Raw genomic sequence first — 23,439 nt, forward strand, 5'->3', positions numbered from 1 at the left:
CTCTCTCTTTTCCTCTCTCTCGCTTCCCCTCTATCTCTCTCTTTCTTGCCCCCTCTCTCTGTGTCTCTCTCATTCTCTCTCTCTGTCTCTCTCTTTCTCTCTTTCTCTGTCCCCCTCTGTCTCTCTCTGTCTCTCTCTCTCTCTTTCCCCCTCTCTATCTCTCTGTCTTTCTCTGTCTCTCTCTCTTTCCCTCTCTCTTCCTCTCTCTGTCTATATATCTCTCTCTCTCTCTGTCTCTGCCTCTCACTCTCTCTGTGTCTGGCTCTCTATCCCTCTGCCTCTCTCTCTCTCTCTCTCTCTCTCTATCTCTGTGTATGTGATTCTTCCCTACTGTAAATCATTCTGAAGTTTTCTAGTGTAGGCTATTTGTTGGAGGGTGGCGTGAGGGGGACATCCAGCTGCTAACACGTCGCGAAAATGGATTGCTAACAGCCCTAAATCTTGCCTTCTAACCTAACAACGTCGGCATTATTAACATTCTATTTGCGAAAATAATGCATGTAAGTTGGTTAGGAGCGTTAAGCTTATTAGTGACATCAGCATGTTTGAGAACCGATTTTCACCAAGTGTTAGCAGTTGGACGTGTCCCACATGAAACCTATGTGGTGCGCAGAATGGTCAATTGATACTATTTCATTGCCCACCTTCACCAACCCAATTATGGGTCTGATCGTACACCAAATCTTGTTTATATATCGAAATATTTGCTGTGAAGACTCTATCAAGAAGTACGTACATTTATATATGCATGTGTACATGAGCTTAATCATGGATAATCACATACAGTAATACACTTAATAACGCAATAACAACTAGAGGGAAATATATAATTCTCTCATTAAAATGTCTCTATAAGGAAATAATTTGATTCAATATCAAGTTTAATAACACAGATGAACCTTTCTAGTGATATAATACGAATTGGCCTAACTGAGGACTTTCCAAGAGTGAGCAACTGGTCCCCAAACGGAGGATACACAACCACATATGGTCAGTAATATTTACTCACAATGTTATTATTTTATAAATATTGTAAAAAAAAAATATTATATCGCTGTGGTTCGTGTTGTTTATGTAACAACAAAAAAATCTTTATAAATTTACAAGTAGGCCTACTCATCAATAACAAAACGTTACTTCTTCTGTCATTTATTTGCAACCTTCTCTGATAATGCTATTACTAATGCACTTATTCTACAGGGTAATAGGATGATTCATTAGGAAACCAATGCACCCCTCAATCACTTGTTAAATATATGTTCCCTTTGAAAAGTGGCATGTTCTTAACTCACAAAGGCACTATCTGGCAAAAAAAGAAATATAATAAGGAAAATTATGCAGTTCTCATTTTCTTTTATAGTGAAAAATTACAGGACATGGATTTTGTTTTGATAATATAAATGGAATCTGAACTAACCATTGGCAATGACATTTCTGCACTAACCTCTAACATTATGTAAAATATTCATTGTAGAAAAGGAAAATATTTTATTATTGGACATGTGTCATGTGGTCCTTTAACATAATTTAGTTTTTCAAGAAAATCCATGATGGTGATCGGACATTGCCTGTATGATCTGAGATGAAATGATCCGGCACAAAGAATCCCGAGTGTAAACGTAAATTTATTAATTTTATTTTTTTGTTTAGGAACTGTGTTTCTCACAAGGATGAAAATTCGACTTTGTACTCTCTCTTCATTTTTCATTTTTCATTTTTGATTTTTTTCCTTTTGATTTTTGATTTTTGATTAGCCATGCAACTCCATTGGTGGGAGTGGCACATGGTTGTCGAGAATATACTTCACGTAATTAAAAAAAACACGAATACCAAATGAATCAGCCTAAAATCCTTTATTTTACAGAAAGTCCCAACTGCTCATCACGTGAATTTAGATGCACGACTGGTGAGTGTATTCCTGAGAAATTAGTTTGCAACGCCGTTTCCGATTGTAAGGATAAAAGCGATGAAGATTTAGAAATGTGTAGTAAGTATAACACCGCCTAACCTTATTTTGAATTATTACAATGCTACAAATTGCATTATTTCTTATAGTCTACGGTTATTACAAGCATAAAAACACAGTTTTTCGTTGTGACGTTTCAGGAGAACACACGCTCCCTTCATCAGACATTTATTTTTAGTTTGATTAAAGATACTGTTATAACAATGGTTAAAAATTTTTAACAAAAGAGAATCAGTTATACAATGGATGTTGTCAATGTTACATCGTTGTAATATAGCAACTTAACTGTGAAACAAGCAGTCTGTTTAATTTTCATTCCACACAAAAAGTTTTGTCACATTCCTTTTTTTAAAAAAAACTATGAATCCCAAATATGCGTAGCTACGTAGAACTTTATATTTGGGTGTGCACAAAGAAAAAAATGAGGTCTTGTACCTTTTTAATAGCATATTTTGCAATGCAATCACTTGGCAATCACTTTAACTGCACTGATATTTGTAAAGGAATATAAATTCACTAAATGACAGTGTTGAAAATTTCTGAATATATGTAGTAAAAAAATCAAATTGCATAGAAATTACACACACACAAAATGTTCATAAATGTTACAAACAAATACATCAAAATACGAGTATACGTCATTTATAACAGGAGACGTCTGTCAAAAGGTACAATGTTCTTAAACTCATCAATAACTCCAATCTATCCTGCTTCTGAGTTGCTCTTAATTTAGTTTTAACTTGGGTAAGCTTGGAGAAAGCTCTCTCACACGTGCAGCTTGTGACAGGTATAGAAGAAAGGCGCTGTTGTACAGAGTAGAATGCAGTAAATATCTGCTTTCACCGTTCTTTCTCCAACCACTCAAACCACTCCTGTAGCGTAACAGAGGATTTTCCTTTCAGAAACCTTACTTCTCCTGCCAACTCGTCGCCTGACAATTTGAATGTTCTAAGCAAGACGGCAATTTCTTCATCCTTTACATTCAAGCCAACCAGATTTCCCATGGCACTGATGACACCAACAGTTTCTTGACGAAATCTCTCATGAATACCACAAACAACTGAGTCTAAAAGAGGATAATGACAAGAAATTCTCGTCTCCTCTTCCTTTGTTTCGTACAAATACTGCGAGCTGACTGATTCGTCAAGAGTCTTTGCAATTTTGCGCCTCTTCACTGGAGGAATTGAAATCTCCAGACTATCACAGACCTTCATAGCTTGGTTGAAGAGTTCCATGAATTGAGATGAATTTCTCATGGATTGAACAGCATTGCGAAGCGATCTGACACTCGATACAGCCGAAAGTAGATTTACGTCTGGACTTTGGAGTAACTTGCTAACCTTCACGATCATTTGTAGGATTGAATGCAGCATTGTGAGACAAAAGACGAACTCAAACGATCTGACTTGTTGTTTTAGTCCATTCCCTTTAGCTCTCATATCACCCTGTTCTGAGTGATTTCTTCCAAAGCCAAAATAATTGCAGAGTAGTTCCTTTTCACTGCAGAAATAACTTCAGCACGACACGCCCATCTCGTTGTTGACAAAGATTTCAGTGTTCTTAAACTTAGACCAATTTCCTGGCATACACTTTCAAACAACTGCATGCCTTGACAAACTACCTTCAATGAAAGAGTAAAGGAATTGAATTGTTCCGAAAAAATTCGAAACTACTCTATTTTCGGGTCGCAGGTTACATGAGTCCACAAGTACAAGATTCAAACAATGAGCATAGCAGTGAACGTATATTATTCAACTGTTCTTTTCTTTGCACTTCATTTGCACCCCAGATAGATTCCCAGAAATTGTTGAGGCTCCATCGAAGCAAACTGAAAGAACATTTTGCCAATCAACACCAAACTTTGACACTACTAGTGCTAATGTATTAAAAATTGTATGTGCATCTACAGAAGATAACTTACGAAGAGCTACTAAATGCTCAACAGGTAACTGTTTAATGACATCAAAATATCGAAAAATTTTGACATCCGTTCATGATGACCACAATCACTCGTTTCATCAGCGCTAATGCATACGTTTGTACCAAGTAATGACATTTTGAACTTCCGTACAAGAACATTTTTCAAACTGCGGATTAGATCATTCTGAATTTGTGGACTTAAGTAAGCGCAATTTTTTGGGCCGTTCACTAAGTGTTCTTTCAAAATGGGGTCATATTTGGAAATTAAATCAACTACATCTAGAAATAACCTCCTGCCGTATGATTCTTTATTCTCAGTATGACCTCTCAATGGGAGGCCTCCTTTTGTAAGACAAAGAATTATGTTTATTAGTCTCTCCATAATTTGTCGATTTTGCAGTCTTGTTTGTTCTTGCTTTGAAAGAAAAGCCTTCTTACACTCATCTAATTGGACGTCAATTGGTTTATTTTTATTGTAGTTTGACCAGGAACTTAAGCTTTGCTGGTGTCCTTTAGATTTTTCATGACTTCGAAAACATTTGTTTGCTCTATGCCAGGTTTTAAAACGTCGTGTAATGAATGCTTGATCAAGGTGCCCTCTCACTGATGCATTGTTTGAAGCAAGAACTCTGCAGTAAAAACAAAATGCAGTCAACAGCTATACTATATTCCAACCATTTGTAACTGTGAAGCCAGCTAGATTGAAAAGCCCTTTCTTTCTCACCTATTCTACTTCTAGGGAAAACCACCAGGTTTGGTTAGTACGGTCCTAAAATAAACCTTACATCACATTCTGTTCTGTTATGTGGTATTACATTCACAAGGTCACAAGGATCTACTGATATGTCAATAGGCTTACGTGGTCTTTGTTCAGCGTCAGGAGCATCGAAACAGGATGGTTTGTTATTTACAAGTTCACCGATACCACTACAACTGGTACTATCACAGGTGTTTGAACTTTCAACTGTCTGCTTTAGATTGGGACCACCTTCGTTTCTTTTCAGTCTTACGAAAAAACGATCCATCTTCTTTTAGAGCATAAACTCACTATTTAAAATAAAGTACTGTAAGTTTACACGAACGAAATATGACGTCCACAAGCGGCAATTTTCATCAAATAATGGCTCCTTTGATCTTTCCGAGAGACGAAATTGCAACAGAATCCGAAAATGCAAGTACAACGACAGTTACAACGAAGTAAACTAGTCGGTTCAGGAAAGAGATTTAAATACAAGCCAACAGCAACATTGATAAATAAACTTCCAACAATATAGTTGCATTGTCAAAATGTTTACTGATAAGCTTTCTGCCCCAAGAAAGCATACAATAATTAGTTGATTGTGAGAATGGAAGGGAAGGCGAATTTTTGCAGCAAATATGTTACTGTGACATTGTTGTTATTGTTATACATATTGTATCCCTGTATAAATCAGTTTTTAATTTCGAGCGTTCAGTAAAGAAAAGAACCTATTTCCACAAATATAGGTAAATTTTAGACCAATATTGAGGAAGGGGGTGGGATTCGGGGATAAACTCAGAGAGTTCAATATTTCGAATAATCTCTACTTTTAATAATTTTGTCCTGGAAAAAGAAAGATGCCGCTTATTTTCTCTCTTATTGAAATATCTGTATTTAATTCTCTTTGATAAAGCAGCCCATTAGGCTGTGCCTAGGCACACCCGGCACACCTCGTAGCTCCGCCTATGTCATCAGGCAATTCAAAATCATCATTGCTTTAACACAGTTTCTTGACGTTTTCCGTTACTAAAGATGGTGGCTTACTCCACTTGAGAAAAAGAAAACTTCATAGTGGGTCTATGTTACCATTTTCATTATTTAATTTATTCCAGTATTCTTCTGCAATGAACGAAGCTTCCCAGACATTCAAATTTATGTTTCCCGTCACTCTTTATGAAACCCTTCTTTTTTAATCATATGCTTCGGTTCTGAAACGTCACAACAAAAATCTGTGTTTTTATGCTTGTAATAACCTTAGACTACAAGAGAGAAATTCTACTATGTGTACATACAAGAAAAGGTATTATATGAGGGGCAGTCAAATGAAAACCGAACACCCACCATAAAACACATTCCTCGCAAAAGTTGGCAACACTGTTGTTACGTATCGATACTGCCATCTGTAGGGTAGGAGAAATGCATAGTGAAAACGCACAGGTCCACACAGTTGCTTCGTCATTGCTCAGGAGGTGAGCGTAGTGAAAAGTGTGTTCGTCCAGTGGAGGCAAGCAAAGAAGAGCAGAGAGGCGTGGTTCGTTTCTTGGTGGCTGAGGGTGCTGTGACACGCGAAATTCATCGTCGCATGTCTGCAGTGTATGGCGAACACTGCATGTCCCTGACAAGTGTGCACGAGTGGCAGAAGAGATTCCGCGAAGGACGCACATCACTGCAAGACGATCCGCGCCCGGGACAGGCCCATCGAGGTATTACGCCTTATGTGATTGCGAGGATCGATGGTCTGTTCCGGGAAGACCGACGAATCACAGAGGAAGAAATTCGTGTTCAGGTTGCATGCCATAAAGTCAAAACACCTTGGAATGCTGTCGGACGGAATCATCCTTTTGCATGATAGCACCCGTCCCCATACTGCCAATCTGATGAGGGATAAGCTTCAGACATTTGGCTGCGAAACGCTTGAACATCCTCCGTATAGCCCCGATCATTCCCCTTATGACTTCCACATTTTTGATGACCTGAAGAAAGACATTCGTGGACGTCGGTTTCATTCGGACGAGGAAGTGCAACAGTGGGTGAGGTTGTGGATCCGTCAGCGACCTAACTCTTTCTACAAGAGTTGAATTGATCGTCTCGTCTCCCAGTGGGATAAATGTCTTAACACTTGTGGCAATTACTTTTGAATAAAAGAAACTCCATTGTCACTTTGTAGCGGTTCGGTTTTCATTTGACTGCTCCTAATAAATTGCATGTAAAAACATTTATTTATAGAAGTTAAACACGACGACACGGACATTAAAAGTTGAACAAGATACCTCTGCACACTATACTCTGTTCCAGGAGTCTGTGCAGCATGATTGATTAATTGATTTGGTGCTTTAAGCCCGCTGTATACACAATAAGGCTAATCGGGACTGGACCAATAGTTGTGACGTGCCAGTTTCGATGACACAATGAGAGTTGCAAGGAGGAATGGTTTCTCGGAATCGACGAGAGATGGCAGCACGCTATACAAAGAGGAGCAAAGGAAATTATAAAAACTTAGAGCGGAGAAGAAGGATTATATATATTATAGTAAATTGAGAAATATATAAAAGAAGAGTTCAAATACTATAAAGGAAATAAATAGAATGTTGTATATAGTAAATTAAAACAATTAAGAATATGGCCGCATATAAAACGTTTAGGAAAGTCATTAAGTAAGCGAACGTATTAAGAAATCTATCTCTCTTTTATTTTCCTGACGAGGAGAACATCGTCAGTGTTTTGGTTGTTTGTCCCCGGTGGCGCTGTTGTCAAATTAGACGCCCCGAAGCACTTTACGGTTGCGCTCTTTATTAGTCGCACTGGGCCATTGGCAGCGCTTGTTATTAGCGATCCTGGTTATCTCCCTTGGTTGTTGTTTTAGGAGGCGCTATTGTCAGATTAGACGCTCCTAAAAATCCTCTATAGTTTTGGTTCAATTCTCTACAAGGAATGCAGCATAATGATTTGTCTATATTATTGAGAAGAGATATGGTAAAGAGAAATATTTGCGATAAATAAGAGAATAAGACCTTTTTCCGGTGGCAAAAAAGAATAGAAGAAATAAGAATTTGCTGGGGAAAGAATAAACATAATAATTTATCGAGAATATAAAAATATCTCGTCGGAATATAGAAGATAATAAAGATTGCTGCTAAAAGAAGAAATAAGAATTGATATACAATAGAGGAAAATAAGAAACAGCGATGAATAAAAGGGGATGACTATTTTTTGCAAATTGAAGAAAGAAGAAGCCTTCTTATTACCATAGAAGCTTTTGATGATAAAAGATGAAGAAGCCATTCACATATTTTGTCATAGAAGAAATTGATGAAAGAAGAAGAAGCCTTCCCATTACCATAGAAGCTTTTGATGATAAAAGAAAAATAAGCCTTTTCGATAATCCAAGAAGAAGAAGCCAATAAAAGAAGAAGAAGCATTGTTGAAAGTCAAAAGAAGAAGAAGCCAATAAAAGAGGAAGAAGCCTTTTGAAGTCAAAGAAGAAGAAGCCGTTCTGATAATAAAAGAAGAAGAAGCCTTTTCGATAATCCAAGAAGAAGAAGCCTTTTCGATTATACATATATATATTCTCTGTATTTTGTATTGTTATCAGAATATAGATCCGCATTTTACTATATCCTCTTGGCTATAAAACGCTTTTTTATTTGGAATTCTCGAATGAAGAACCCATCCCCCTGAGATTAAGATATCTGTAGCCGTGGTAAATAACATTCTAGTACGTACCCACAAGGGGCGTAGCATAGTTTAAAGTGGGATCCGAACCACTATGTGCCTCCACCGGGTATCGAACTTGGGACTCCTTGATTACAACGTTACCACTACTGCGCAAGTGATGACTCGAAATTGAACGCTTGAGGGGTTAACGTAATTGCAGCTATGAGCCGTTTGCCTTCCTGCTTTGCTCCACCCACTTTCTTTCCCCGCAATACTACCGTTATGCGCGGCTTTGCTCCCTAGACTCATAGTACACAATGTACGTACTACATATCATGAAAGCATTACACTTTATCCCGGGAATCTCTGGAGGAAAGCCACGCACGAAGGGAAGAAAGCGAGTGGGCGGAGCGAAGTAATGCAAGTTTGCTACAAAGGCTGCGTCTCTTTTCCCCCTCCACGCAATCCTGTTCCCTCGAACTTGTTCATTGGTCGAGCCTTCTCGAGCCATTGCTTGCGGACAGACTTGATTCCGTTCCCTCGCTCCAGAGATTCCCAGGACAGAGGTAGGGCTCCACAGTTCACAATCTCGACCATTTGTGATGATGATGTGGTCAGCATCACGATCCGGCCGCCTTTGTCCCCTCCTCCAAGTATATTAGGGGCCGTGAACCCCAGAGCCGGTCTACGCAGATACATTGCTGAAAAGAATTTTCCCCACCAGAAATCACAGACACCCAAATTCTAATCGGGGGTTTCATCCGTTGTAGTCTAACTTCGACACAGACCATATTCTTATTGAATGTGCCGATTTTACTTCCCTCAGACAAAACTTTTTTTAATCTTCCCAGCTGTTACGACGTATCATCCTCTTATACGATTTCTGAGAAAGTTTTTAGTTTCTCCTTAACTTTTTAATGTGTTGTGAATGTCCTTTGCACATCCATTTACAACCTTGCACTTTTAATCATTCTCAAGGCGATATTTCCAATCCTTTTTTAACATTGTGGATAGCATTTTAAATGAGAAGATTTTCCTCAAAGTGGCCAGACACCAATACCTATAGGGTGTCCCAATAAAAGCGACGGATTTAATATGCTTAAGAAAATACTGTATGTTTACAAATTGGCAAAAATGTATACATCATTACGGGTAAACGTTCCGATTTAAGAATGAAAGTTGACAGCCGGCATATTTCCCCCGGCTAGATCTAGAGCGTGGTGTTTTAATGTCTGCTGTCGAACCTGTTTCCTCAAATTTCTTGATCAACTTACGAACTGTAAAAAGTAAAGTAAAGTGCTCCCCTGTGCTTAGCGTGTAAGGGGTGTGGGGGTAACGCCCCACACTTTCTTGATCCGGTCGTGGGTGGGGGTGATGTGATCAGTAGGGAACGGAACTTTATGTGCTAAAAAAACTCGGAAATATTTATTTTTTATGTGTCATAAATGTTGAAAATATGTGATGAAAACAGGAAAATATGTGACAAAAATAAAAATATTTGGTAACAAAACAAAATATTACTTGCATTTTAAACACGTGAAATCAGTTTCTATATGCTTACCTCTTAGCGAGCTATTTTTTGGGAGAGTTGCAGTGGATAACCATAGTTTTTTTTTTCCAAATTCTCCATTGTAAATCTGTGACGATTATCTCTAAAAAGCATTTTATAATGTGAGAAAGATCGCTCCACGTCACAAAAACAATTCTTGGATATTTGAAGCACGAATTCTCACTAACGCTGAAGTTTTACAAAGCTTCCTCTTCCTCTACTTCACCTTCCAAAACATGTGCAATTTAGCACAAAGTTTGAAAACCTTGTTTTTTTTTAAAAAAAAATGTCTGTACATTTAGACATTAGCACTTGTGCCTTAGATCCAGTGAGTTCTTTCAGTTTCGTTTCTACTTCACCCACGGAAGCTGCAAAAGTGTTCGCGGACGATTTAAGCTTTCGTATGGAATTAGAGAGAATGGACAGGTTTGTTGAGATGTATGTCAATTCAACTTTTAAGGAGGGATCCTTCAACAGTTTTTGCAGAATTTCTATAGACTTCTATATGCGTCTTCTTTGTCGAGATCATTTACAACAGATACATTTTTTTTAAAGTTCTGGGCAATATATTTAAGAGGTGCGGAGAATAAACATTTTTCCTTCGAGGATTTCGAGGTAGCTGAAGTCAATGAACGATTTTATGCATTTAGAATGAAAATTCGCAAAATATGTATTTACATACGAAAAACTGGATAATACGTGTTTTTATGTAAAATAAAATTTTCTGAGTTGACATATAAGGCTATGATCAGAATTTTGGCAAAAAACGAGGGTCTCTATCTTATCGCAGAAAAAACATTTATTTACCTGAAGTTCCGTTCCCTAGTGATAGCATCACGCCCCTGACCGCCTTTACCCCCCAGGGTTTTCCCCAGATACCCATGTCATTCGACGCTGGGTGGGCACCGGGGCCCTAGAACAACATCCAACACACATTCACACCACTCTTATCACACACATGCACGTGAAAACACACAAACAAAGCTAAATTTTAACTTCCAAGTGAATGTCCAAATAACAGTAAACGGAGAAGCATGATGTGCGAAACATGCGATATTTCACAGAAAGAATGCGTCTATGTTTGACATACGTGGTTTCTATCAATAGACAATGAAACAATTATCAGTGAAATTAAGATGGATTTGCTTTTTCAGCTGTTGAGGAAGAAACAGACTGACTGGAGAAAAGAAAATGTAGTGTTATTGATAGTGTGTTGGTTAGCGTGCAGAGTTTTCATCAGCGAGGCCTGGGTTTGATCCCTACCATGGGCAACTTTCTTTTATTGTTTCTTGCAGTGAACAAGTATATTATATTGTTTTCTAGGCATTTTGACGAAAGGATAAACATCAAATTTAATATTTTAATCTGACCTTTCATTCTTCTAATAGGTTCTGTATCACAAGGGATATAGAGATTCTCTATCTTGGCGAACGATACCTTCTCAATGGTTCCGTATCTACGATTCTCTAGTCCCTTTCACCCACTTGTCTTATTTATTTACTTTCTTCATATCTACTAACGAAATACCATGACTCTAACGAAAACACACAGATATATGTAGTTAGAACAAGATACACACCACTCATCGAAGGTTCCAGGCTCGAGCTCTGGATTTTTTTTGCGATGGTGATTATTTATGGGTGTCTATTTATCATTCTCGTCTAAAAAACATTCCTCACTATTCCCGTGATTAACTTAGGGGGAGACCAAAGCTACTCAAATAACAAAAGTACAGAAAATGCAAGACACACCTGCCAGGCCATGTTATACTTTGGGAATTAGCAATCTGAAAATAAACTTTCGGTTTAGTCGACTACTTGGAAAAACGTTTCGTGTTGTCTCGTTTGGAGTGTTGGCTATCGTGTCGGACTAGCATGCGGGCAACCGATTTCGAACCCACCGAAAGGTAACATTTTTTTGTCTAATTTCATCCAACATTATTTATAAAACTGAGATTTCTTCAAAACCTTTTGAATTACATACAAAGTTGAAAATTTATTGTTCCGAAGCGACGATGTATTTGTGTATATGTTGAAAAATCACAGTTATTAGCGAAAAGCATGCAGCCATGTTATCATTGAGATCGCTTCCTAGTTGTCAGTGCTAATATGGCAGTAGTTACATTCTGTCAACACACCAACTTTCACGTTCTCTGTAAAATGATTACCTTCCCACGTTTCAAAACCGTGAGTGCTGTCTAAAGTAAATACTTTGATACTTGTTTTTGCATGTTCGAATCCAAAGTAATGCGATTTTTCCCCAGCAAATCACATTGAAACCATTAATAACTGTTTTTGCAATGTGATATTGATATCATGTATTGCAAAAATATAAATGGATAATTTTGCTTAAACGAACTTTTAAATTATCATACCCTGATGTGAAGCCTAGGATGCTCGATAAGAAAGCCTAAGTGTTGCATTGAAAACTGCAGAGCACAATGCATTATTTTTCAACAGTTTAACAAAGTATTATTTTTTTAACAGTTTACAATGCATGACTTATGAACAGTGAAATGTATTTTCATACTATAATAGGAATTGAGTTATTAATATAAATAAAGAAGAGAGAACTAATGATGAAAAAAAATTGTAAACTAAAATAAGATATCTAATTTTTTCAAGAAAAGGCACACAAGTCACAAACTGCGAATATTTGTTGATTTCATCTAAAAAGAAGAGGCTACGGTTTGGAACGGGACTGTTTATAGTGGTAGGGTACCCTACAGTTTTTTATTATTAAATTAAAGGAATAAACCTACTCGTCAGTATCCCCAGTTTTTCACACTTTTCCTCAGTTGTCACACATGTCAATTTTCTCTATGTTCTCTTTATTCTCTTTGGGAAAAACACAAGCATCCATGCTCGAAATGAGTATTTATAATATCGCACGCTAGTCAACAATTTCCGAGGAAAATTTGATACCTGGTTTAGACGCAAGTGCTTGAGATCGATCCCACTTTAAACTGTAGGTCCAGTCCGGTATTAGCTTTCTTACTGTGCATAAAGTGGACTTAAAAGAAGAAAAAATCCAATAAAAAGCGCTTGAAGGATTCGATGCTTTCCAAGTGTCTTGATGAGGCAAAGCTATTGTATGACATTCAAGCGGCCAGGTGGCCTCATGGTAGCGAATAAGTTTCACATCCTGAAGGTTTTGGGTTCGATTCCCGTTGTACTGCACAGTTTTTTTAAAAAAATAACTCGAGCAACTCATTTTTGCGTTCTATTTAATAATTTATTTAAATAAAGGTGAAATTTTATTTTATTTTTGGGTAGAAATCTCTATTTTACCGTTTTCAATTTTATTTGTGAAAATGATTTTTTTACGATAGTTTTCCACTTTTCTCATCATTTCACAAACATTTACATCTTAAAATGCCCACGTGTTTTATTCAAAAAATGTTATGCCTGGCTAAAAGTATACATTTCTTTCGAGAAAATGATCCATAAATAAATGTAATACTATTCACAAGTAATTATCGTAAAAGTTTGGAAAACAAAATTCAATTCAAAATTCAACAATTCGCACAGCAAATAAAATAGGAATGTTCATAATAAATGAAATGAAATAAATAGTTGCTACAGTTAAGAAAAAAATTGGAGGCAATCAAACGGGAATAGAACCCTGTACTTTCTACGTGTAAAGCTAACACGCTACCACCACAACACCGGGCCTTCTGACAGTCGGACAATATATCCGTCTCCAATCTTTGAAGCGTTTTTTCTCGAAAATGACTGGCTAATGTAATTGTTGTTATGTGACACGGAGTTATGTTTACTGCAACATTTGAGCACACAATCGAAAAATACATAAAAAAATGTTTTTTCTGCACACCATTACTTTTCTCTGAGATAAAAAAATATCCAGAGTCCAAACTCACTTGCTAGTTATACACTTATGCAAAACGTGCCAGGACCACACGGAGCATGCGCTTCATCATGGATGCGAAGGAACCTCGCAAAGGTACAAAAGGTTCTCTGCAGTCCTGACGGTTGGCCGTGGAGTCACGTGATATCTGCTTATCAGTCAAACATAACCTTGTGCATACAGACCAGCACACTGAAGCGAGCGAAGGTATTTCATGTAATTTGTAAGCTGGAACAAAACGTTCCACGAGTTACAACCAACAGAGGTTTGTCTTAAGCTTACTATTTTGGGACAGGCAAACCACACTAGACATACAGAGTATAAAGCATACGAGCACATACCAAAAATATGTAAGAGAAATATTTGTTAATTTGATTGTTTATCATGAGCAGCTGCAAAGAAACAAAGCCTTTTCTTTTTATAGATTACAATGAATCATTTTTATTTGATTAGGAAACTAAAAATGACATCAGTATTCTCATGCAGTACACACTCTCTAAAACATACTGCTGCTCGTTGCAACACATTATTTCCACAATCAAGAAACAAAATTAAGAGCATTCTCAAGTAAAATAATATTTCTGTAATTATCAAGTGCTTTACGGACTCAACGTCAATTTTGGATATGTCGGTTATCCAAGTATTATTAAATTTGAAAATACTCTTTCAGTTGGTGGAATGTGCCTGAAATTGAATGCCATATTTTAAATCGTGAACGTGTCTTCTTTCTTTAATTAAAACTTTTAGTTTACAATTTAGTTCATCAAACCAACCTGCGTTCTTCTCCCTTGTTTATTTATAGTAATAACTAAAAGCCCATCGAAGCATAGAAAAACCTTTCACTGTTCATAAGTTAGTCATTGTTCTCTGCAGTTTTCAATGCAACACTTAGGCTTTCTTATCGTGCATCTTAGGCTTCACATCAGGGTATGATCATTTTTTAAGCGAAATTCTCCATTTTTTATTCTATCAATATATGATATCAATATCACATTGCATAAACAGTTATTAATGGTTTCAATGTCATTTGCTGGGGAAAAAAATCGCATTACTTTGGATTCGAACATGCAAACACAAGTATCAAAGTATTTACTTTAGACAGCACTCACGATTTTGAAACGTGGAAAGGTAATAATTTTACGGAGAACGTGAAAGTTGGTGCGTTGACAGAATGTAACTACTGCCATATTAGCACTGACAACTAGGAAGCGATCTCAATGATAACATGGCTGCATGCTTTTCGCTAATAACTGTGATTTTTCAATTTATACACAAATACATCATCGCTTCGGAACAATAAATGCTTCCATGTAAAGTACTGCCTGCAGCAAGTTTTTGAGAGCATTTACATAGCCATTTATGCTAGCAAAAATGTTAAAGAAAATGCTCCCATCTAAAGCGAGTCTAACGCCGCACCCAGAAGCATGTAGGCACAGCGGTAATTCCACGGGTTACTCACCTGACACACCGACATAAGCGAGTAGCCACTTCCAGGACCAAACGAAGTGATATGTAAACTTCAAGCGACAGTAGCAGAACTGAAAAGAAACTCCGATCAGCAACTCGCCATGCCAAGGAAAAGAGGAAATGAAATAGGAGTCAATGAAGCAATAGACGTCCGCAGGAATTTTTCCAGGAAGAAGCAAGCAAGGTGATTTTTTTTCCCGGGGGGGGGCAAAAGAGGCATATTTTCTCCCATAATAGAGATACCTCCTCAAAAAACACAGCTTCAGTCTGAAATTATCAGGTCCCTTCCAAAGCCCTTATATATAATTAACATAAATTACGTCGACTGAAAAGAAATTATGTGTGAAATATATACTTTTTAGGTGAACATTTATTTTCCAGGTGGAGGCCGTGGCCCTCCCTTGCCCCCTTCCGGATGTCCATGCAATGAAACGCCACTCAAAGAAAAAATCATCAAGAAAAACAGTCAATCAGTAATGAGATATAACGTCATTTCTAGATTTGTACACATGAACATCCGAAATTTATCTATCAAAAATGAAATACGTGTTGCTAAAAACATAAAATATATTTGTTAAAAAACTAGATAAAAAATTAAAAATGTAATTTCTAAAGAGAAAAATTATTGTTCTCCTGCGGTGGACTCGAACTCGCAGACCCGACTTACCTTAAGTCCACCTGCTCTAACCAACTTTTTTTTTCTTTTTAAATTTTATTTATTGAAATTAGCTACTATTTACACAATTTTTACATTTGGACGTTAATTTCAAAGTATCGCATGTAGGAAATTTGCATACAAGGCTTTACAGGTTATCTGATCATTGTGATAATATTGTTCATTGGCATAGAATTTGAATGACAGTTTTTGTACATGAGGTTGGTTGCCAAGCACATAATAGACGTAATGTCCTATGAGAAATTGCACTGCACGTGTTCTTGTGAGAGGAAAATACTGAAATTCTGGAGTTAATAAATGGTTCACAGTGAAGTCGTTCGGGGAGCGGCGGCATATGATTCCAAGTAACTTCTTAAGGTGTTTCCAATGTTCCACGACTGTCACACATGTCGTCAGTCGATGCACTAAGGTGTCGTCCTGTGCACATTTGGTACAATGGGAGTTGTCTGCCATAAGGTATCTCTGCAATCGTACTCTAGTGACGATAGCATCGTGTACAGTTAAGTACCATATGGAGCGCACTCGATTGGGGAGGTGGGTCGCGGCTATGTTTCTCCACACGATATTCCAGCGCACACTGGGGAATAATGGGACAATACGCGGAATATGTTTCATCCGGGTTTGCAGCATTTTTGATAGAGATTTGACTGTTATATCAGAAGGATCCACACTTGGAAGGAGCATCAACATGTAACAAATTTCCACTATGGTTGTTCGTAAATAGAGAAATTTAGTGGGTATAACACCTGGGTAAATTGGGGCACATAGCTCCACTTCATCCAGCATGGAGCGTAGCACACGAGCCGTAATGCTATCTTGATGCTGGACTATCATGGTGATATGGCGGTGCAAAAATAAGGCTTGCGCTTGTCGGTCGATACTCAGCAGGTTTAGTCCTCCAAGGCGAGTTGGTAGGCATAGTGTGTTATGAGCTACATGGAACAGGTGACCATGCCAGAGAAAGCGTGTGATCATTCTCCGGATTCTCGCAGCCGTTTGGGTAGGCACGGGTAGTATTTGCGCCACATACCATAGTTTCGAGAGTGCATAAGTGTTAACATATTTGATTCTAGCGCTTAGTGACAGTTGGCGGAGTCGGTTGAAATGTAATACTGCTTGTATTTTGGGCACTATGGTTTGAAATGTGTGGTTGGAAGTCTCGACCAGGTTTCTCGAGAAGTAGATCCCGAGTACTTTGAATACGTCCGTCACGGTCATTGGGACAGATTCTGTCCAGTTCCTTGCCATTCTCCCCAAGGGTAGTATTTTTGATTTTCTCAGGTTGAGACACAAGCCAGTGTTTACTCGTAATTGTTCCAAGATTTCCATTAGGTTAACATAATCCTGATGATCACGCACCGCCACTGTGACATCGTCGGCGTATGCAAAAACTCGGTAGGTCATGCCATACGCTTGTATTCCTTGTAGTCGTTGATTTATTTGGTGTAGGAAGGGACTAAGAGCTCTACAGAAGGCGAGGAGTGAAAAGGGGCAACCTTGCCTAACAGAGCGCTGAAGAACAAACGGCGAGGATAATGTTCCATTTACACACAAATGTACCCGAGCCTGGGTGTATAGGCTCTTTATCGCTTCTACGAAGGATTCTCCGCATCCAACCTGAGTTAAATGCCGAAATAGATAATGATGATACAATGAGTCAAATGCTCCTTTGAAGTCCAGGGCTACTAGAGCTGCTTCCGAGTCAGGGGCTTCATTCATTACAGTAACGATGTCTCGTATGCTAGTGAGAACGGTAGTTATATTGCCATTAGTTCCGTGCACAAATTGATGAGGGCCTAGTAGGGTAGCTGCATAGTGTTGTAGTCGGCGCGTTAATATTCGTGCCAATATTTTATAATCGGCACATAACAAAGTGATGGGGCGATAATGTTCAGGTGTTAAGGGATGTATCACTTTCGGGATTAAGACCATGACCCCTGTCGAGCTTGTACGACCTAACTTCTTCTGCGCAAAACAGGCATTGAGCCACCGCATAAGCAGGTCTGCCATGGTAGGCCAAAATGTTTGAAATAACTCAATCGGTAGTCCGTCTATGCCCGGGGTTTTTCCTTTTTGAGCTTGTTGGATGGCCGCTTCCACTTCTTCCTTAGTGAACGGTTGGTTTAAGATGGCTTCATCTTCCCCTGATAGCGTGGGGATATCGGGGTATGTCACGTGTTCTTCTTCCGCCTGGGGTGCCTTAAATTGTGCTGCAAAGTGTTCATATAGGCATGCACGAATGTCCGAGGGTTGTGTGAGGCATTCGTTCCCTTGTTGCAATCTCGTTATGAGTTTCCTTTTCCCACTTCGCTGTTCTGCGCTTACATGGGCAATACTGGCTTGTTCTTGGGGGTCAATTGTTGGGAGACGACTTCTCACCACGAAACCTGCCATTCGCTCGTGGTGCATCCTCAGTAGGACCGATTGTATGCGTTTCAGTTCATGCAGGACTGGGTCGCCCCGTATGAGTTGTTTCGTCAACTCGTGGAGTACGCGATAATAGAAGTTGTATTTCTTATGGAAATCCGTGTGCATCATACGTGTGTATGCTATACAAAAATGCTTGATTGACGGCTTCAGGAACGTGTCCCACCATGTGATGATATCAGTTTGGCGCCTGCTCATATTTTCCCATCCCTTCCACTTTTGTTTGAAGGCTGTTCGAAATTGTTCATCTTGAAGAACCCGACTATTAAGTTTCCAGTATCCCCGTCCCCGAACTGCAGTTTTGGCGTCCATTGCCATGTCTAGTTGCACACTGAGGTGGTCGGTGAAGCAAGTGGGAAAAATCTTTACAGATGACACTTTGGGTATTAAGTTCGCACTTACATAGAAACGGTCTAATCGACTGGCCGAGTCTGGACGCATGAAGGTGAATCCTTCCAGTTGTGGGTGCTTGGTTTCCCAGACATCTTTTAGGTGAAAGGAATCGACCAGGGTAGAGAGACTAAGGGATGAGTTAAACCCTGGATATTGATCTTGTCGTCGTAACACACAGTTAAAATCCCCAGCAAGGACAATATGTTGGTGGTTGCCCCCTAAAGCTGTCGCCACTTCTGTTGCATAGAAAGTGTTTCGTGCCTCGCGGGCCACTGATCCTGAAGGCGCATAGATATTACAAAACCAGATTTTACCTATTTCGACGCACGTAATTCGCCCAGAGGGATGCAGGAAAGTTTTGTTAACAGGTATACCTTGTCGTACAAAAATGGCAGTACCTGTGGCGTTGTATGTGAAATTATTATATATAGTGTAGTCGTGGCCACATGTAAAATCGTCTGTACCGACCTCTTGAAGGAAAAGAAGATCGAGAGCACTTTGCTTTATATAATCAGTCAAGGCATGGTGTTTGACTGTAGAGGATAGTTTGTTCAGATTTAGTGTGGCAAAATGATACACGGGAGCCGTCATGTAACACACTAATGATATAAACAACCAAAACATTGCATGTACTTACAGGTTTCCTGAAGAATCGGTATTTAGAGTGGTCGTCATCGTGGGGTTGGGGGGTATTTCCAAAGGGTTGGGCACAATTGGGGTCAGGGTATACTTCACTGGCGATGGTGAACGCTGTTCGTTCGTTTTCTTCGCCGGGTGGGTGTGATTCTGGTCCGTGCTACGTTGCTTCTTCCTCTTCTTCTTTCCCAGTATGGGTGAAGATGGGGTCGGCAATGATGGGGGTTCTAGAGTCAGGTCCATGTTTGTGGTCTGCGAAGAATCTGCATCTGCTGGTGGTGAGTTCTCGATGGTTTCCTCAGGAGTCATCTGCGTAGTATGGATACTTAGCGGCATGATTATTGTCTCGTCATTGGCAGATACTGGAACCTCCATGGGATCGACACTAGGCAGGGTGCTGTTTTCTTCGGTCGGTGTTAAAGGGACATCCTGTATTGTATCGGAATTGGCATCTACGGTTGATTCAGTTTGCGTCTTGGTTATTGGAGCTGGAAGTACTGTCCGATCATTGTGTATCACTTCTTCAGCGCTGTTGAGGTTGAATGGGGCGGGTCGCACTCTCCCTGCGTACGAGTTATCACTTGTGCGTGCTGTTGGCCTCTGGCGACTAGGGCATTGGTTAAAGAAGTGATCGACCGCGTCACAGTAGGAACACGTACGCTCTTGACCATTGTACGTGACCCAATATCGGCCGCCACTGATCGTAACATATGAAGGTATCGCACGGGACAAGTTCATCTTTACTAATTTTCTTCCGGTTCTCACTGGGTATATGTGGTCTTTCGAATACGTTTCGTCATCAAGGAATATCACCTGTCCGTAGTTAGTTAGTACAGAACATATTGCTTCATCTGACATTTCACTCGGCACGACATGCAGCCGCACTATCACATGATTTTCATCTGCCCACGTCATTATCACTTCATGTTCGCCGTCATCGTCATTATACATATACACTCCTTTCGACTCGCGTAATAACTGTTCACCCGTTACTTTAGACAATAATTTCACAAAAACACATTTTCGATAATAGTCTACTTCTATACTTACAACCTGTTCTGGTTTCAGTTTCAATTTCGTACTTATCCAGCGATGTAGTTCATTTGACGTTGGCTTATATCTCACTTCTCTAAAGTTCAATTTCAACGTGTTCACTCGCTTGATGGCCATTTTCAAGACTTCAGTTTTGTTCGACTGGACGATTACGTAATACACGCGCGCTGTCTCAACTACAAGCTACGGGAGAGAGCACCGATCCAACTTCCTCCTTCCGCGGTTCGCGCGAGACTGTAGGTGGAGGCCGTGGCCCTCCCTTGCCCCCTTCCGGATGTCCATGCAATGAAACGCCACTCAAAGAAAAAATCACTAAGAAAAACAGTCAATCAGTAATGAGATATAACGTCATTTCTAGATTTGTACACATGAACATCCGAAATTTATCTATCAAAAATGAAATACGTGTTGCTAAAAACATAAAATATATTTGTTAAAAAAACTAGATAAAAAATTAAAAATGTAATTTCTAAAGAGAAAAATTATTGTTCTCCTGCGGTGGACTCGAACTCGCAGACCCGACTTACCTTAAGTCCACCTGCTCTAACCAACTGAGCTACCCAGGAGAACTAACAAAGAAAGCTTAAATGTTATTGTTAAAGTGACACATGGTATTTGCACATGGAAAACATTGTGGGGCCATTTTAGCATTTAAATTCCCGTGTTATACAGCAGTTCCCCTTTGGAAATAACATTCGAGAACATTTCTTTTCACTATATCAAAGCATAAATGCAAAGATTCAGTTTCTACTCCTAAGAAATCTTTCTCAAAATTGGTGCAATACCGAGACAACAACAGCAAGCAAGCATCTTAAACAATGCACCTTAACATTAACAATGATTCAAGCTTTCTCGGATAGATGGCACTACATTAGCTCCTGCAAATAAAACATTAAAATATGTTGACAACCGAGTAATGGAATTACGTTAAGAAAACTTTAGAGTGACAAAATTGAAGTTATATAATGTACATTAAAGATAAGTTTATTACTACTGTACAAAATCAAGTGTTTTTACAAACTTTTAGAGAGCTTCAGGAAGTTACGGAGTATTTTTGAGAAGAGACTTTGTACAACTATGACAATACTAAAATTGAAACACATTAGAGTTTAACCAAGGAATAAAAGAGACGTCACTCTACAAAGAAAAATATGACAAGTCGAAAATCAAGTCAGTCAGTAGTTTGCAGTGTGCAGAAATTCTGAGTGCAAATTACTCTCACACTTTAAACGTGTATAATGTTATATAGAGCTACTACAACAAACACAGCGGAACTTTTGTAGTCATATAATTCAAGGTCCTTTAACTTGTTTGCCGCCTGCTTTGGAAGGTCTGTTCATAACGCCTCTCTTGAGTAAGCCGAGGTGGTTGTAAAACTGTGACGTCATATTTTTTGGCCATCCTTAGTGTGAAGGCAAGATGTGCTAGGAAAAATGTTCTGAGTAAGTGTGTGTGTAACTTCGAGAACAAAAATCTTGATCAGTCTTATCATTTCTTTGTTCAATACAAAACGAAAAATTGTAAAAGCAAAACAACAGAAAGTACTTCGTGTTTTGTCAATATTGTCGATATTTGAACCGCAGGATCAAAAAAATGAAAAGGACAAATACCGTAAAGCAAAAGCAATGGATCCAGAGCTGCTCTTTTTTCATTTTCTTTCCAGCACTAACCGTGGGTAAATTTGTGTTTTTGCTTACTTATATTTTTTTTCTATGCACCATTATATTCCTGCATTCTGTGTAAGTTGTGTTGCGATGCTCTCAATATGTGCATTTTCTATTAAAAACAAGACCGTTGTATGCTTTACAGTGCTGAAAATAGCAGACACTCGGAGAAGTTTCATCCTGATGACGTCACAGAAAGTCTGCAGGGGTTGTAAACATGGGGGCTGGAGAAAAGGCGAGTTATGACCAGACCTTCAAGAGCCTGCAATCCTGTTTCCACGTACTCTAGTTGTTTGTCTGTATGATCGCCCCCGCTTGGAGGGGAGGGACAGAGTGTATCATGCTTCCTTATGGCCCTAGCCGAACGTGTGAAGGGGAAGGTGCGTGGGGACTTTTGGCCGAAGCTTTTTTGTTTGTGGTCTCTCTACAGCACAGCACCCTACGACGTCAGGGATCCGTGGGGTGGTTCAAATCCCGGCATGGGCTTATACAGGGTCAACGAAGTTAGTAATAAGTTTGTTTTTTAGAGCTTACATTGATACACTAGTGTGTTGAATTGTATCTTCTGCAAATATGCTGTATAAAGAAACAAACTGCCGGAGTACTAAGTGAGGCGAGTGTACAATCTTTGTGTATATAGTTCACCAATTTAATCATAACATCGATCATCCCCATCTTCGCGATTAGCCAAAAGCGACGAAGAAGAGAAATAACATGAACTAAATCAATCAATCAATCATGCACATTAAACATTGGTAAAACAATACAAGAATGCTGTTTTGGCTCAATAGAGAGAGAGAGAGAGAGAGAGAGAGAGAGAGAGAGAGAGATAGAGAGAGAGAGAGCTATAGTACGTAAATTGTTCATTTGATGTAAGTTGAAATATGAATTACGTAAATAGTATTTCTGTATTGAGATGTACTAGTTTGTATTGTGACTCTTAGATATAAGAGTTTGAATGTTATGTGTTGAATCATTTCAAGCAATCAGTTTTTCTGCTTTGCGGATTTGTCCGACTCACCTCCCCCATACAACAGACAGCTTCGTTTTGTGCCGTATTCCGTGTTCCTTGCAGGTGACTCAGTGCAATCGGCTAGCGCATTGGTCTTGTGCCCGTTTCAAGAGGAGAGGAGGGTGAAACTGGTACAAAGCTTGTTTGTGTGTGCTTTCGGGTTTGAGAACTTAGTTCGCTGTGCTGTACGTTGCGTTCGCCTTATCCGTACATGGTAGAGACATCGCCTTTGCCAGACAGATCCAGTGTTGCCAGTTGTATTAGAATTATGCTACACCAATTCTGGCTAGACTGTTCTCTTTTAAAAGTATTACTTGTGCGTGTTGTTCTTCTCTTCACTGTCATAAAAAGAAGCCTTTAAAAGCTGTGTTCTCTTGTATCATTACATTCATATTATGTGTGCTTGTCAACTGTGA

The 23,439-nt window shown here is 39.0% G+C and overlaps 1 protein-coding gene across 1 annotated transcript in view; it reads left to right on the forward strand.

Annotated features, from left to right (window-relative positions):
* LOC146004799 (uncharacterized) overlaps positions 1–23,439 on the forward strand; it is a 41,804-nt gene that overhangs the window by 16,395 nt on the left and 1,970 nt on the right. Inside the window, exons 5-6 of the mRNA XM_083143823.1 lie at positions 908–990; positions 1,865–1,987. Of these exons, the coding sequence (XP_082999949.1) occupies positions 908–990; positions 1,865–1,987 (206 nt within the window). The remainder of the gene's footprint in view (positions 1–907; positions 991–1,864; positions 1,988–23,439) is intronic.

Source organism: Lepisma saccharinum, chromosome 22 (assembly GCF_977018435.1).
Source record: "Lepisma saccharinum chromosome 22, izLepSacc3.1, whole genome shotgun sequence".
NCBI lineage: Eukaryota > Metazoa > Arthropoda > Insecta > Zygentoma > Lepismatidae > Lepisma > Lepisma saccharinum.